Source organism: Oncorhynchus keta, chromosome 29, assembly GCF_023373465.1.
Source record: "Oncorhynchus keta strain PuntledgeMale-10-30-2019 chromosome 29, Oket_V2, whole genome shotgun sequence".
In the NCBI taxonomy this organism is placed as follows: domain Eukaryota; kingdom Metazoa; phylum Chordata; class Actinopteri; order Salmoniformes; family Salmonidae; genus Oncorhynchus; species Oncorhynchus keta.
In genome coordinates, this window is record NC_068449.1 from 33,106,249 (window position 1) to 33,124,420 (window position 18,172).

At 44.1% G+C, this 18,172-nt stretch overlaps 1 protein-coding gene across 3 annotated transcripts in view; it reads left to right on the forward strand.

Annotated features, from left to right (window-relative positions):
- The window catches only part of kiaa0586 (KIAA0586 ortholog), an 83,830-nt gene that overhangs the window by 39,993 nt on the left and 25,665 nt on the right, over positions 1-18,172 (forward strand). For all 3 annotated transcript variants that reach the window (XM_035743333.2, XM_035743331.2, XM_035743332.2), the window contains exon 10: positions 17,811-18,030. In XM_035743333.2, coding sequence (XP_035599226.2) covers positions 17,811-18,030 — 220 coding nt within the window. The remainder of the gene's footprint in view (positions 1-17,810; positions 18,031-18,172) is intronic.

The window sequence follows — 18,172 nt, forward strand, 5'->3', positions numbered from 1 at the left end:
AAAAACCTGATTACTACAGCACCTGATTATAAGGGGGGTTGTGATGGATTCTGACTATGAAAAATGACTAGTTTTGTGTGCTGCTTCAGCCTGTAACTGAAAGACATATAGGAGCCAGGTAATGGGTATGTTCCATTATGCGATGGGAGGCCTATTTTTGTCATATGAATGGATAGGTCTCAATGCATTGCACATCTGACCTGACCAGTTCTCTACTCCAGTTGAGAAAGGATGCATGTGTTACAGCGCTGCCCAGGTGTAAAAGACATTACAGAAACTCAGCCAGAACAACGCTAAATGAACATGGCGCTTTCCTGGTTTTACAACAAGGAAACTGGTGTGTGTGTGTCCTAAATAGCACTCTATTCCCTATATAGTGCCTGTGGGGCATGGTCAGAAGCAGTGCACTATAAAGGGAGCAGTGTGTCATTTGGGATGCAGACCAGATTTGTCTTGGTTAGTTAATTCCTGAGGTAAAATAGTAATTGCTCATCTGAGGTTATGTTTCAGATTCATGAGGCTCATTCATCTCTAAAATGCTACCAGCCAGTGTACTAAGTGTGAATACATTCCCTCACAGTGGCCAACACAGAACTGCCTGTGTACACTGCCAGGAGGACTCCTACAGGCCATTCCACGGTAGTGCGTCCACTGTCCAGCCACATGACGCATCCAGCCAGTGTGCTGCAGCCTCCCTGCCTGTCTGTCGTCTGTACGGCCTCCCCCTCCAGTGTGATTAATGGAGCTCTGTTCACCCCCCTCCTCTCACCCCTCTCTGGACCACTGCTCACCCCCCACAGCCTGCGCTCTGTTTACCTGAAGACAGTGGATACACTTTAGTCTCTGGTATTTCTAGGCAACAGACATTTCCAAGTTTTAAGCCTCTGGTATAAGAGAGCGTCTGTGGTATACCTGCTGTGTTCTCTCCAAACTGCCTTGTCCATCATACTGTCGTGTCTCTTTGGAAACCACTGTAGAATACTGATGGTCAGTTCCAAAAGTAAATAGTTGCTATCTTTCAGCACTACTGCCTACTGTCTGACCGTGTGTGTGTGCCCAGTTCTGTCCGTTCTACCAGTCATGTTAACAGAGCTGTGGTTCAGGCTAATTCTGGCCCAATGTTGCAGGGGAGACCGGAGCAGTCCGCCAAACATGGCCTGAACAGGGCCGGTCTGTTGGGTTTGTTTGGTTAAAAGCCTCTTGGGTTACCCAAGCGGAGAGAGGACTCAGGCACGACTTTCTATTAGGTGTGTTATGATGACGGGTGAGGTTGTGGAAGAAATGAGACGTTATGGCTCAGAAAGCAGCTGTGGAGTATCATATAATACCTTAGTTTGTAGCCATGGTGGCTGGGTCACAAGAGAAAGAAAGAACAGAAGGATAGATGGATGTCTGGTTGCCGCTGGTTCTACTACTGCGGCTCGTTCCGGTCTGCTACGCATTCAGCCTCAGTCAGTCAATGGGAGGACTGCTCTGGTGTCCTCTGCACTGCTTCTCTCCGTCTCTGCTCTGTTCTCTGCGCGGGGGGGAGGAGCAGCCAGCCAATGTCATTTTGATGTGACGAGCAGAGATGACACGGGCAGAAATAGCCCCCCGCTTACTCATTTAGCCGCTTGGTCCCAGTCTACCCCAAACCCACTTGGCAGTTAATGTCTCCTCAGCCAATCACAGCCAGCTCTGTTGCTAGGTAATGGCTCCCTGGCCTCGCCTTTGAGGTATGCTAATATGCTGCTGCCTCTGCCACTGGTGCATCCTCTCGGTGATGGGGAGGACTAGGAGATGCCTCTTACAAGTGAGCGTTTGTCTTTCTGAGAGGGGAGGAGAGGAAATTGAAATGCAGGAGAGAGGAGGACATGTTGAGGTGGAGAAAAACAAGGAGGGGACTGACGGGAGGGATAGACGGACAGAAAATGGAATCGGGAGGAAGTGGCAAAATCAGGCCTTTTCGTCCCTTAAGGTTCACGTCCACTGAATGAATCACCACAGCACTTGATGATAGGACCAATGCTTTTGGATAGATGGGTGGGTGTATTTTACCAGCCTGGCAGTGCAGGCCAGGGCACAGGGCTGTGAAGACAGAGAGACTCACTGTGGCGTGAAGACATTCATTGAGGAGTGTGTTTTTTTCCAATCTGCAGTAGATATGATGTATTTAAGAGCGTCTCTGGCTCTGCAGTACTCAGGCCCGTGTTCAGTTCCACTCCCTGTAATGTGTAGTATAACTCTGCCTGCCATACCCGGCCAGTCACAGTCCCATTCCCAGACAGCCTGTTAAATACAGCGGGTCCTTTGACAAGCAGGCAGGCCTCTCACTCACAATATTAGGCTGTCCCTCCCTGCCTGCTTGCCCCATTAAACCGATCTGCAGCTATTAAATCAGCTTGTACTGTTCTGTTCATAGCCAAAACACATGGCTACGGCGCCCCTTACCATGGGCAGATCTGGAAGCTGTTAGGATTTTACCAGTTAGAAATTCTGCAGTGCTGCATGTTAAGGGTTAATGTATTGAACTATTTTAGGCAGTTGGAATTGCAAATACACAATTGTCCTTTTGTCTAGCTAACTCTCTGCGCCATATTATTGCAGTTAGTTAGATGAGACACAATGGCCTTGCACACCCTCCTTGGTTGTGGTAATACGCACATGGCTTTATGTGTAGTGCGAAAACATACCCTTCACGGTTACCGAGGAGTATTCATTTACAATATTCATACATTGAATTGGGGACAGAGGACTTGGAGAGGGAGGGACGGGGGTTGATAGTCTGTTAGTAGCCCAAGGACCCAGCAGCACAATGTGGACGGATGGAATGGGTTCAAATTCCGAGATGCGGCATGTGATAAGAAGCCCCATTATGATGTGTTTATATTTAGGAGGAAGTAGGAGCCTGTTGTGCCCGCTGCATAATTCCAGCCTCTTTATCCAGCAGCACAGCATAATGCTTAGTGGGGACTTTCTGCCTTGGGAGAGACTAACTAAATCCACATTTTCTATGATTAAGTAGCAGCCTGCCTGCCAGCCACCAGAATAAATACGCCCCCGAAAAACACTCCAAGACAAACATAAATATGTATGGCCAGCATCCATCTGTCCGCATGCCCCCATTTGTTATATAAAAAGGACCTATACAGTCATAAAAAATGCTTGAGCTATATATTAACACAGATAAATATGAATGAGGAATGCGTCTATTGGGGGGACTGAAGGACGGATGCGCTCTAATAACAAGCGTGTGTGTGTGGGTGGGTTGTGTGTGCTGTGAGCTGCTGAGCGCTGGGCTAGGATGAGGGGAGGGCTGTGTGGCCAGAACACAGTAGTGAGTAGAATACTAATGCATCCATATACCTTTTTGTTCTGAGTCTTTCTCTCCCTGACTCCTCTAACCCACCCCACAGCTTCCCCCTCTCTCTCTCTCTCTCTCTCTCTCTCTCTCTCTCTCTCTCTCTCTCTCTCTCTCTCTCTCTCTCTCTCTCTCTCTCTCTCTCTCTCTCTCTCTCTCTCTCTCTCTCTCTCTCTCTCTCTCTCTCTCTCTCTCTCTCTCTCTCTCTCTCTCTCTCTCTCTCTCTCTCTCTCTCTCTCTCTCTCTCTCTCTCTCTCTATTTATTTATTTATATATATTTATATATATATATATATATATATATATCTCAAAATCAAGCTTAATTCTACCAGAGTGGTCGCCAGATAATTTAATGTTCATTTCTCTACCATAAACTGCCTCCAATGTCGTTTTAGAGAATTTGACAGTATGCCCAACCGACCTCACAACCGCAGACCACGTGTAACCACGCCAGCCCAGGACCCCCACATCCGGCTTCTTCACCTGCGGGATCGTCTGAGACCATATACCCGGATAGCTAATCAAACTGAGGAGTATTTCCATCTGTAAAAAAGCCTTTTTATGGGGAAAAACGAATTCCGATTGGCTGGGCCTGACTGCCCACCCATGGCTGCTCCCCTCGCCAGACATGTGAAATCCATAGATTAGAACCTAATGAATTTATTTCAATTGACTGATTTCCTTATGTGAACTGTAACTCAGTAAAATTGTAGGAATTGTTGCGTTTTATATTTTTGTTCAGTGTATATATAAAACCACCAGGCAAGATACATGTTTTGTGCTTTGAAATGTGTTTGTGTCATCTCACTAGATTAATGGATGACTACTGTTCAACACTGTTTTTGTCATGAATTACTGAGAAAAATAGCAGAATTATGATGGCTGCACCGATCGAACAGGGTCTGTGTGTGTGTGTGTGTGTGTGTGTGTGTGTGTGTGTGTGTGTGTGTGTGTGTGTGTGTGTGTGTGTGTGTGTGTGTGTGTGTGTGTGTGTGTGTGTGTGTGTGTGTGTGTGTGTGTGTGTGTGTGTGTGTGTGTGTGTGTGCGCGTGCGTGTCTCCTCAGAATGAGGCAGCAGACGAGAGATCCCACATGCTGCGTTGTTCCCCTGGGATACAGTTGCTATGTTGAGCATCATTCATTCATACAGTGACCTTGACCACCTTGATAAAAACATTGATTTTACTTCCTCCCTTTTCATCGTTATCATGAAAATTCAGTCAATTCTGCCTCTTGTTCAGGACCCTGAAGGTCCAACACATCGCTGACATATTCAGGGAAATTGCTTTTAAATTACATTGAGAAGGGGCTTCTCAGCAACCCCTACTTTTATCAGTGCATGGAAAGAAATTACTATAACCATTCATGATATCCAATTTCACTTTGCCCAGAGCTCTGGGGTTGAATGAAATGTGGTTGAACTTGTGTGTGGTCAAAGTATGGTACTTTCAGTTCAGACTCTACTGAAAATAAATTGGCTAAACCAAATCCAGGCTTTTGATGTCATATAAAGCGGAAACGTTGAATGGTTCTGACTACAAAGCCGGGTCGGCATCAGGCTACAATAGGATGAACAAGGCTACACCACCTGAGTGTGACTGAATGGGCTTGTGGAAAGCAGAATCGTTTTCACCAACATCTTATGCGAGAAAGTGCTCGTGACTCCGCGGTCGAGCAACTGCTCGCTCCTTGAGTGCATGCAGCAGGAGAGGGAGAAAGAGGACTCGAGTATCAAACGGAGTAAACTCAAGACACAGGAGATGATTGTGGACTACAGGAAATAGAGGACCGAGCACGCCCCCATTCTCATTGACGGGGCTGTAGTGGAGCAGGTTGAGAGCTTCAAGTTCCTTGGCGTCCACATCAACAACAAACTAACATTGTCCAAGCACACTAAGACAGTCGTGAAGAGGGCACGACAAAACCTATTCTCCCTCAGGAAACTGAAAAGATTTGGCATGGGTCCTCAGATCCTCAAAAGATTTATAGCTGCACCATTAAGAGCATCCTGACTGGTTGCATCACTGCCTGGTATGGCAACTGCTCGGCCTCCGACCACAAGGCACTACAGAGGGTAGTGCGTACGGCCCAGTACATCACTGGGGCCAAGCTTCCTGCAATCCAGGACCTCTATACCAGGCGGTGTCAGAGGAAGGCCCTAAAAATTGTTAAAGACTCCAGCCACCCTAGTCATAATTATCTGAAATACCTCGACACCGGTGCCCACGCACATTGACTCTGTACCGGTACCCCTGTATATAGTCTCCACATTGACTATGTACCGGTACCCCTGTATATAGTCTCCACATTGACTCTGTATCGGTACCCCCTGTATATAGTCTCCACATTGACTCTGTACCGGTACACCTGTATATAGCCTCCACATTGACTCTGTACCGGTACACCTGTATATAGTCTCCACATTGACTCTGTACCGGTACACCTGTATATAGTCTCCACATTGACTCTGTATCGGTACCCTCTGTATATAGTGTCCACATTGACTCTGTACCGGTACCACCTGTATATAGTCTGCACTTTGACTCTGTACCGGTACACCTGTATATAGTCTCCACATTGACTCTGTACCGGTACACCCTGTATATAGCCTCCACATTGACTCTGTATCGGTACCCCCTGTATATAGTCTCCACATTGACTCTGTACCGGTACACCCTGTATATAGCCTCCACATTGACTCTGTACCGGTACACCTGTATATAGTCTCCACATTGACTCTGTATCGGTACCCCCTGTATATAGTCTCCACATTGACTCTGTACCGGTACACCTGTATATAGTCTCCACATTGACTCTGTACCGGTACACCTGTATATAGTCTCCACATTGACTCTGTACCGGTACACCTGTATATAGTCTCCACATTGACTCTGTACCGGTACACCTGTATATAGTCTCCACATTGACTCTGTACCGGTACACCCTGTATATAGCCTCCACATTGACTCTGTATCGGTACCCCCTGTATATAGTCTCCACATTGACTCTGTACCGGTACACCCTGTATATAGCCTCCACATTGACTCTGTACCGGTACACCTGTATATAGTCTCCACATTGACTCTGTATCGGTACCCCCTGTATATAGTCTCCACATTGACTCTGTACCGGTACACCTGTATATAGTCTCCACATTGACTCTGTACCGGTACACCTGTATATAGTCTCCACATTGACTCTGTACCGGTACACCTGTATATAGTCTCCACATTGACTCTGTACCGGTACACCTGTATATAGTCTCCACATTGACTCTACCGGTACACCTGTATATAGTCTCCACATTGACTCTGTACCGGTACACCTGTATATAGTCTCCACATTGACTCTGTACCGGTACACCTGTATATAGTCTCCACATTGACTCTGTACCGGTACACCCTGTATATAGTCTCCACATTGACTCTGTATCGGTACCCCCTGTATATAGTCTCCACATTGACTCTGTACCGGTACACCCTGTATATAGTCTCCACATTGACTCTGTACCGGTACACCTGTATATAGTCTCCACATTGACTCTGTATCGGTACACCTGTATATAGTCTCCACATTGACTCTGTACCGGTACACCTGTATATAGTCTCCACATTGACTCTGTACCGGTACACCTGTATATAGTCTCCACATGGACTCTGTACCGGTACACCTGTATATAGTCTCCACATGGACTCTGTACCGGTACACCTGTATATAGCCTCCACATTGACTCTGTACCGGTACACCTGTATATAGTCTCCACATTGACTCTGTACCGGTACACCTGTATATAGTCTCCACATTGACTCTGTACCGGTACACCTGTATATAGTCTCCACATTGACTCTGTACCGGTACACCTGTATATAGTCTCCACATTGACTCTGTACTGGTACACCTGTATATAGTCTCCACATTGACTCTGTACCGGTACACCTGTATATAGTCTCCACATTGACTCTGTACCGGTACACCTGTATATAGTCTCCACATTGACTCTGTACCGGTACACCTGTATATAGTCTCCACATGGACTCTGTACCGGTACACCTGTATATAGTCTCCACATGGACTCTGTACCGGTACACCTGTATATAGCCTCCACATTGACTCTGTACCGGTACACCTGTATATAGTCTCCACATTGACTCTGTACCGGTACACCTGTATATAGTCTCCACATTGACTCTGTACCGGTACACCTGTATATAGCCTCCACATTGACTCTGTACCGGTACACCTGTATATAGCCCAGCTGTAGTTATTTACTGCTGCGCTTTAATTATTTGTTTTTCTTATCTTACTTTTTAAACTTTTTTTTATTTTTTTTGTATTTTCTTAAAACTGCATCGTTGGTTAAGGGCTTCTAAGTAAGCATTTCACTCTAAGGTTACACCTGTTGTATTCGGCGAATGTGACAAATCAAATTTGATTTGATTTATATAAACGTATACTACACTCCCGGAGTTGCGTATCACTTTTAACAAATTCCGTTATAGAAGGTCAAGTAAAAACCCAAACCGGTATACTGTAGAATACGGTATACCGATCAGCCCTAGGTCCCATAATAGCCAGGAATCGGTTGCCCAGAGCTCTGTGGTTGAATAAAATGTGTTTGATGAATGTTTGTGTGATCAAAGTATGTTATTCATAGTCCAGGCTCCAGATATCACAGCACAAATTGGGTAAACTAAACCCAGGCCTTTTTGTGTAAAAATGAAACAGATGTTGGATGGTTTTGACTACAAAGGCATTGGCCATTGCAAACAGTCAGGCTCAACAGTCTGAGTTACACCAATGACACCACCCTAGAGGGAACTACATTGGGCCGGAGGAGTGGCAGCTATTCCTAGAATAGCTGCCGGGGCATCAGGTGATCAACGTAAACTACGGAGATGAGGTCACATCTGGTAGATTTGATTTATTTGGACATAGAGGGGCTGGAATTCAAACGTGTGCTGCTTGATGATAACGTCTCAATGAGATTGGGGGGAGTGCTGGTGCTGTGGCAGCCAAGGTAGAGGAATGGGGATATAACTGTGCTGGATGGAGGATGGTGCAGCAACAGTGAAAACACCAGAGCAGAGAGGGTGGAGGGTGAGACCACCAACACCAGGCTCCCTGATATGCCTCTGATAATGATAAGATAATAGCAGCTATTCTGGTGGTGGTGGGAGTAATGACCGCATGTTGAAGGCAGGATGAGGATGGTTTTAGGAAGTGGCCAAAATAATCCCAATGTTCAAGGGGGCGGGGGGCGGTGGAGGATCACATGTCGAACTCACAAAGACAGATGTTTTAAGAGCTAACCCACCGGATGTATTATATTTTGTTTTGAATCATTTGAGCCTTTTCTCTGTGGTTCATTCATCATTTTTTAAAGTCACTGGTTTGTCAAAGACATCCCCCTCGCCTCACACCCACTCTACACGTGTCATAGTTCCATCTATAAATACTCTATCTGGCTTACGGATGGGATATGAATTGTCTCGACACCTCTCCTTTGCACTCACAAAGAGAGAGACATTTGAAACTGTCCCCATGGCGACGAGTCCTCATTCTACCTTTTTCAGAGGAAGGGAAAGCAGTGGGAAGTCTCTCCTTCACATCTGGCACGGTCATCTCTCCATCAACAACCCAATCTTTTTCAGCCCTTTTAGTTGAAGGTATCTTCCCCTCTTTTGTCCACCAGATTCCACTTTAAGTGTGTGTGTGTGTGTGTGTGTTTGCCTGCCTCTGCAGGAGAGAAGGGCTGGCTAGAGAAACGGGCTGTGCTCAGTACAATACAGAACGGTCTTACCTCGTTACCAGAGAGAAAGACAATGTATGACCATGAGGTGAAATTTAAGAAGCTGCCGACAATAATCAAGTAGATCCGTTAGTATAAAAATCACTGAGACGTGGCGAAGGACTGACCAAGACCTCTAGCTTCAACCCAACATGATGTGTTGTATAACATGACAGAAATGTAATATAGATCATATCATATCGACTTTCAAAAAAAAAGATAAACATTATCAAATGATCAAATCAACGTGGCATCATTTCTTTACCTCCATAATGATTTTCTGATCAGGTTTTACACACATCTACACACATCTACATGGCTGCACGCACACCTGTCAACAGCTTGTAGGAAAAAGTGGTGTCTGAAATAACACCCTATTCAAAAGTAGTGCACTAACCGTTTCAGGGTGCCGTTCCAGACGTTGCCGGAGTGAGTTGAACAATCTGTTCTATTTGAACACATTTCCCATGGAAGGGGAGAGGGAGAGAGTAGACATTTGCATATGGTGACCTCTAACAGGACGTTTTGTCTCAGAGTCCCTGTATCTCCACCCTAATCAATTTGAGCAAGATCAAAAAGGCTGGCATCAACAAGCCACTCTCTCGCTCTTCAAATGGATTCGCTCATTTTGAGGCGTCTTAAGGCTGATTGAAAACATCTCACTGAGTGGGATACATCAGCGCTACCAGACACACAGCATGACTTTCTGCCTTAATGTTTATTTATTGGAAGAGAACAGAACGCCCCCGAAAGGGAAATGAAGGAACCAATGCTGCTACTTCTTTCTGTCTCGGTCTCCCTCAGAGGGCAGAACTGAGGGAAAAACAGACACATCATTGTGTGATTGCAGTGGTGATTTTAGCATGTAAAAATGTTCCTATAGGCCTCCCGGGTGGCGCAGTGGTCTAAGGCACTGCAAGCTGTGCCACCAGAGACTTGGCCTAGCGTCGTTCGGGTTGGGGAGAGTTTGGCCGGTAGGGATATCCTTGTCTCATCATGCACTAGCGTCTCCTGTGGCGGGCCGGGCGCAGTGCACGCTAACCAGGTGCACAGTGTTTCCTCCGACACATTGGTACGGCTGGCTTCCGGGTGGATGTGTGCTGTGTTAAGAAGCAGTGCGGCTTGATTGGGTTGTGTTTCGGAGGATGCATGGCTTTCGACCTTCGACTCTCCCGAGCCCGTGCGGGAGTTGTAGCGATGAGACAAGATAGTAACTACTAATAATTGGATCCCACAAAATTGGGGAGAAAAGGGGGTCAAATAAAAATTTTTTTTTAAATGTTCTTCTCCATGCCAGCAAAGCCACTACACAACAACATTAAACAATATGTTATTTGCACTTTAACGGTACCCACTAACTATTAGGACCTACATAAAGGTACACTTTAACGGTACCCACTAACTGTTAGGACCTACATAAAGGTACACTTTAACGGTACCCACTAACTGTTAGGACCTACATAAAGGTACACTTTAACGGTACCCACTAACTGTTAGGTCCTACATAAAGGTACACTTTAACAGTACCCACTAACTGTTAGGACCTACATAAAGGTACACTTTAACGGTACCCACTAACTGTTAGGACCTACATAAAGGTACACTTTAACGGTACCCACTAACTGTTAGGTCCTACATAAAGGTACACTTTAACGGTACCCACTAACTGTTAGGACCTACATAAAGGTACACTTTAACAGTACCCACTAACTGTTAGGACCTACATAAAAGTACACTTTAACGGTACCCACTAACTGTTAGGACCTACATAAAGGTACACTTTAACGGTACCCACTAACTGTTAGGACCTACATAAAGGTACACTTTAACGGTACCCACTAACTGTTGGGACCTACATAAAGGTACACTTTAACGGTACCCACTAACTGTTAGGACCTACATAAAGGTACACTTTAACGGTACCCACTAACTGTTAGGACCTACATAAAGGTACACTTTAACGGTACCCACTAACTGTTAGGACCTACATAAAGGTACACTTTAACGGTACCCACTAACTGTTAGGACCTACATAAAGGTACACTTTAACAGTACCCACTAACTGTTAGGACCTACATAAAGGTACACTTTAACGGTACCCACTAACTGTTAGGACCTACATAAAGGTACACTTTAACGGTACCCACTAACTGTTAGGACCTACATAAAGGTACACTTTAACGGTACCCACTAACTGTTAGGACCTACATAAAGGTACACTTTAACGGTACCCACTAACTGTTAGGACCTACATAAAGGTACACTTTAACGGTACCCACTAACTGTTAGGACCTACATAAAGGTACACTTTAACGGTACCCACTAACTGTTAGGACCTACATAAAGGTACACTTTAACGGTACCCACTAACTGTTAGGTCCTACACAAAGGTACACTTTAACGGTACCCACTAACTGTTAGTTAAAGGTACACTTTAACGGTACCCACCTGTTAGGACCTACATAAAGGTACACTTTAACGGTACCCACTAACTGTTAGGACCTACATAAAGGTACACTTTAACGGTACCCACTAACTGTTAGGACCTACATAAAAGTACACTTTAACGGTACCCACTAACTGTTAGGACCTACATAAAGGTACACTTTAACGGTACCCACTAACTGTTAGGACCTACATAAAGGTACACTTTAACGGTACCCACTAACTGTTAGGACCTACATAAAGGTACACTTTAACGGTACCCACTAACTGTTAGGACCTACATAAAGGTACACTTTAACGGTACCCACTAACTGTTGGGACCTACATAAAGGTACACTTTAACGGTACCCACTAACTGTTAGGACCTACATAAAGGTACACTTTAACGGTACCCACTAACTGTTAGGACCTACATAAAGGTACACTTTAACGGTATCCACTAACTGTTAGGACCTACATAAAGGTACACTTTAACGGTACCCACTAACTGTTAGGACCTACATAAAGGTACACTTTAACGGTACCCACTAACTGTTAGGACCTACATAAAGGTACACTTTAACGGTACCCACTAACTGTTAGGACCTACATAAAGGTACACTTTAACCGTACCCACTAACTGTTAGGACCTACATAAAGGTACACTTTAACGGTACCCACTAACTGTTAGGGCCTACATAAAGGTGTCCCAACAGCAGAGCTTTCTATTCCGCACCATGGAGTGAATTCTTACCTCTTGCTACACCTGGTTATCAGCGGAGCCTTGTCTGGCAGCGAAACAGTTCATTCAGCCTCATTTACTGCCTGATATGGCTGACTTGCTTAAACAAATGTGGTTTTTACTGATAATTCAGATGTACAAACTATGGCATAAGGGGACGACGAGCGTATACGCGGCAATCCGTAATTTCGGTTAAGACATTTATGAGCGAGCTAGGACGGACGTAGTCAATATAACTTTGTTCAGAACTTTTGAAATGGACAGCCACAGAATTCAGAATGTGGGCCGTTCTTACAGTATTCTCCCTGTACACCAAGTCAGAGCCATAGGATAAATAAATGTGGCATATACGCAGACAATGAATGCTCTTACATTATTCAATGATTACATTTCTCTAAAACAGGCTGTGGGCTACATGTGCACCACCAAGTCAGAACAGTAGGCTAAGTTTTGAGGGGGAAAGGGACCACATAATCAGGGTGAGGCACATGGGCTACTAACAGCTTACTACACAACATACACTTAGTATTACATTCTTAGCTACCGTATACATATTTCCCTGGCATATTACATCATTTTATGAAGTAGCATACAATACATATTTGGACTCATCTTGTTGTGCTGTACTCATTTGAAAAGGAAGGTTGCGCGGCGGTCCTTGTGGGCAAATTCTGTCTTTTGTCATCAAAGTCTGGCATTTTCTGGATTGATGGTGCTTTCAAGACAACTGGGAACTCGGAAAGAAACAAGGTCGATCGTGACATCAATGATCTTCATGTCCCGATCTTCATGTCCCGAGTTCCCGACTTGTAATTCTGAGTTGGATGACCATTCAAAACGTATTTTCCCAGTATGGACTAACATTAATCGTTTTTTTTCCCCAAGTTCCCAGTTGTCTTGAACTCACTGAAGTCTGAGATTTCCCAGTTCCGAGTTTCCAGTTGTTTTGAACGCAGCAGAAGTCATGCTGGATTGACAGCATGGCCAATGTATTCAACCTTTTCTGGCCCATGGCATATGAATGTTTATACTTTTAAGCTTGTAAAAGAGACCCTTAAAACCCAGACTTGGACTATACACCCACTCCACTAAATAGAAGGCTAGTGACTGCTTTGCAACACTTGCAGTTAGTCACTGATTCCTTCCAAACCACTCATTATTGAATTTGCGATTGTTGTGTTATTTTTATGTCCAAAGTACAAATGAGAACTGATGTTTTATCTATAATTTCTCATCATATGACAAGGATGGAAAAGGATGACTGTTGATTGTCGATGTGATTCATGACGCTGACTTCTTGTCTAGCTTGCTAGCTAAGATTTTCAATGTATGATGTTGACATGATCAGTCCAATCAAAGCTACGGTAGATATAACGTGTTTTGACTTCATTTTATATGTGCTCAATGACCTTGAGCCTTCTTGGATGGGCACTTCTAATGTAACTCTATGGCAGCACCCAAGGGGCTTGAATTTCAGAACTCTCCCTGTAGACTTTATGGTGACGTAGTCTCCCCATGAGTGACAGAACAATGAGCCAATGAGCCACGGCACAACTAGAGAACATTACCAACCCCTACGCTCCGTATTTTTCCACTGGCTGCCCCACCATCACAGAAAGCACTGAGCTGGGCTGAAACACCTGCATTTTGGAGCTGCCTTACTCAAGAAAGCAAAAAAAGACCATGTTTGTATTTGGCTTTATTAACTCAATGATTATTAGATTATTTTTTTTACATTGTTTGCAAACTGATATGTGACCAGTATTAATGCCAAAATAACATGCAAAACATTTTTTATAGCTAAACAGGTGTGTCTCTCCCCCACCTCCCCTGAATGACGGGTTGCCACTGTGAAGATTGACATTTACACCATGTTCCATGTTAGTCCATGGATCTAAAAGTCTGATAATGGTCAGAGGTTGTTAGATTCTCCTTCCCTTTGAAGTTTACCTTGTATCATTTATGCATACATTTTCCTCCGTTGTTTACATAAATGTCAATGTGTATCATATTCCCGCCCAGCACAAAAAATTTTTGAATACATTATTACTTGTTTTTGTAAACCCCACACAGCGGATCTGACTTGCATGGTTCTACCGCCATAGAGGACTTAGTATACTGAGTAGAGATGCTGCCGTCCAAGCAATACTTCTCTGTTTTAGCCTGGACGCTAGGATTACAATCTCCTGGAACAGAGTGGAATGTCAAGTACACAATACCTGTCACTGCTACGCATCCAGAGTAAATCCTGTCCTTTGTCAGTTTGAGTCAGAACATTCCTAATCTGCAAGATTCTTTGAGTTGTGTCAAAAAGAAATCTTCTCCTCCCTACAGAATGAAGTTGTTAGTGTAGGGCCAGTGGCCTGGGTATTGTATAAGGCAGTACTGTGAAGATTCCAGGGTTGCTAGACGTGTGCTGCAGAGACGCGTGGTGCGGAGCCCCTTTCTGCTCCCAAAAGTTGACAGGATGATTGCTACCCACACGGCAGGCAGCCCTCCGTTCTGTTAAATATGGTTGCCTCCTGAATTATTGGCACCCTAAGTAAATATGAACAAAAGAAATCTGTGAAAAAATGCCATCGTTTATCAGCTTGATGCTACACTCAAAATATGATATGAGTCTATTCTTTAATTTAGTTTAAATTGTTCAAAGAAATATTTAGTACTTTGTGAGCCCCTCCCTTTGCCAAGATAACAACTCTGAGTCGTCTCCTATGTTTGATGAGTTGGGAAAACACATAGGAAGGGTTTTTGCACCATTCCTCCATACATATACTGTCCAGATCCATCAGAGTCCTTGGTTCTCACTTGTGGACCCTCCTCTTCAGTTCACCCCTCAGGTTTTCAATGGGGTTTAGGTCAGGGGACTGGGATGGCCTGAAAAAGCTTGATTCTATGGTCAGTGAACCATTTTCGTGTGGATTTAGAGGTAAGCTTTGGATCATTGTCCTGCTGGAATATCCAACGATGACCCAGTTTTAGCTTCTTGGCAGAGGCAGACAGGTTTTGGCCTAAAATCTCCTCGTACTTGGAGTCCATGATGACATATATCTTAACATTGTTACCAGGGCCTTTGGAAGGAAAGCAGCCCCACAACATTACAGATCCATCACTGTACTTCACAGTGGGGATTAGATTATGTTCTGCATGACCATGGCTCTTTTCATGCCAAACCCACCTCTGGTGTTTGTTTCCAAAATGCTCTATTTTAGTCTCATCAGAAAATAGAACCTGATTCCTTTCAAAGTTCCATTGATATTTAACAAACTCCAGGTGCTTACGTTTGTGTTCTGGTGACAGCAGAGGCTTTCTTCTGGCAACCCTTCCAAATAACTTGTTGGCTTGGAGTTGGCGTCTAATTGTTGTTTTGGAGACTCGGTGACCCCAAGATGTAACCAACTTCTGCAATTCTCTAACTGTGATTTTTAATGCGACTTGAACCATCCTTCTTACTGTGCTTGGGGGCAAAATACACCTGCCTCCTCTTTCAGGCAGGTTCATCACAGCTCTAGTTGTTTTATATTTCTTAATTATTGACCTAATAGTGGATATGGGTATTTTCAGGAGTGTAGCTATCTTTCTAGAGCCACTGCCTGATTTATGAAGGTCAACAACTTTTTGTCTCATTTCATTTGTGTGTTCTCTGGCCTATCCCATGTTGATGGATGACTAAGGGAGTTTGGCCTGGGTTTCACCTCATATTTATACCCCAGAGAAACAAGAAGCCATGGATGACCACTTAAGAGTTCCCAAGGACTCAGATTAACTTTAAAAAGAAAAATCTTAATCAATTTGATTTTGTTAATAAGAATTTCAATAATTGTGACACGCATGTTTTAGAATAAAACAAATATTTATTGATTTTTTTTGTAGATTAAAAAAATTAAATTAAAGGTTAGATTCATATGATATTTTGATTGTAAAATCAAGCTGATAAACAACAATGACATTTTTCAACAGCCATTTTTTTTCTTTATATTTGCCTAGGTTGCCAATAATTCAGGAGGGAACTGTAAATAAGTACACACACACCCTGTCCAGAGGATGGGTGCTGCCTCTGCCTCTCAATGGTGACCTTTGCATTGTGAGCACGACTCAGGGGGAGCCATACATGTCATGTCAGCCAGCCTCTCCCGCATCTTCTCTCGTTTCCTCCTTCCCAATGTGGGATACACTACATTAAAATGTGTAGGCCTCAGTGTTTTCTCTCTCTCTCTCCATTCTTTTTGTTTTGTACATTATTTTATTTTGACAAAAGTAGTGCACAGGGCCTTTACTTGTCCTGTATTAACGTACAGCTATATCCGTCTGCAGCGCGGGCAAAAAAACCCAAATCTAACTACTTCCCGCGGCTATGCAGAAAAGCGTCAAGAATGTCTCCATCGCCTGCTGTGAAACCATAGAAATTAAGGAATACTTTTTTCCATTTTTTTTTGCGACATGACAAGACAAAAGAATCTAGAGGATCGTTGTGATTTCAATGGCGGTACTTTTGTGTGACAGTTTTGGCAATTCACAGTAGGTGGTTCTGTTCCTGCCTGTAGAACCCGACAGGGATGATTATAGCAGTCTGTCTACTGTGGATGAAGTTGCTTTTGTATAATTTCAAATATGTTACTATGATGAAGTTAAATGGAAACTGTCTGTGTGTGTGTGTGATTAATTTCTCAAAAAATTGGACAGATCCAGCAGTATTGGAGCCATTGAGTTCATTGTCAGTAACACACGTTGAATTGTCAACCCTACACTATAAAAACAGTTCTTTGAAGCACACGCACAGAGTCATAGAGGCCTTGGTTGTACCTCAATGAACCCCCTCGCTCAGATCTTTGGAGTCCTCATTATCGGCTCCATCCCTGCCAGTGTAAACACAGCTCTCAGCTCCAATATTAGACGGATTTGATTGTATGCCAATTATCACTCATATGAAACTGAAATGTAAATAATGAGGCTCACTGTACAGCAAAAGGACGGACAGTTCATGTGTTTTTTTTTTTCATACACTAATAACAGCCTGTTACTATTGGATATTGTAGCGGGCTAGAGTCTCAACCAAGTATGGCAATATAACAAGACAGCCGGCCTCATTGGCATCTGAATGACCCTATGGGCTTTCCCCTCCATCCAAAGCAGGACTCACACGACTCAGCCACTTAATGCAATTTAAGTCTTTGGCGATCTAGCAACAGCATTGCGTAGTCTGCTCGGAAGCCATTCTATGTGTGAGTCATGTTATTGGTGCTGTGCCACCACTCTGGCCCTCTTCCCTGAAGGGCAAACACTTCTCCAGGCCAGACGGAAGGCTGGCTCTCCTCTCCTACTTTCCTAATGGATGAACTGACCAAGTTCAGCGGGCACATTCTGATTTTGCAATACCATCATTGCAAAGTTGTAATGATGTCATAGCATTGGCATTGCAGACAGTTTTGCCTGCAAAGATGGAATTTGTGTCATCTGACAAGAAAATGAACAATAGAAGCATTCTTCATCTAACGCCCACACTTTATTTCCTTACAGGGAAGGCCAACACCAGCAAGAGGGGGTTAGAGAGCTGGTCATTGCAGCATTAGCGAAGCACAGCGACACAAATCACCAAGGTAGAGGAGGAGGAGGTCACCAGCCAGGCCTCCCATCATCCTTTGGGGTTCCTGAGCAACCCAGCTCAGCCGTGAAACGAGCCAATGATACACTTCAGGAACTGGGACGCCTCAAAACTGAGATGCAGACCCTGCTGCAGGTGAGATGGACTGACTGAGAGGAACTATAAACTGTCAAGAAATATCAACTGTCTATCTTATAAAGAATACTGTATTTAGAGATTTTCCCTGCACTTTTTTAAGCCTTCTTGAATAACCTCTACTGGTAGCAATATAATGAGA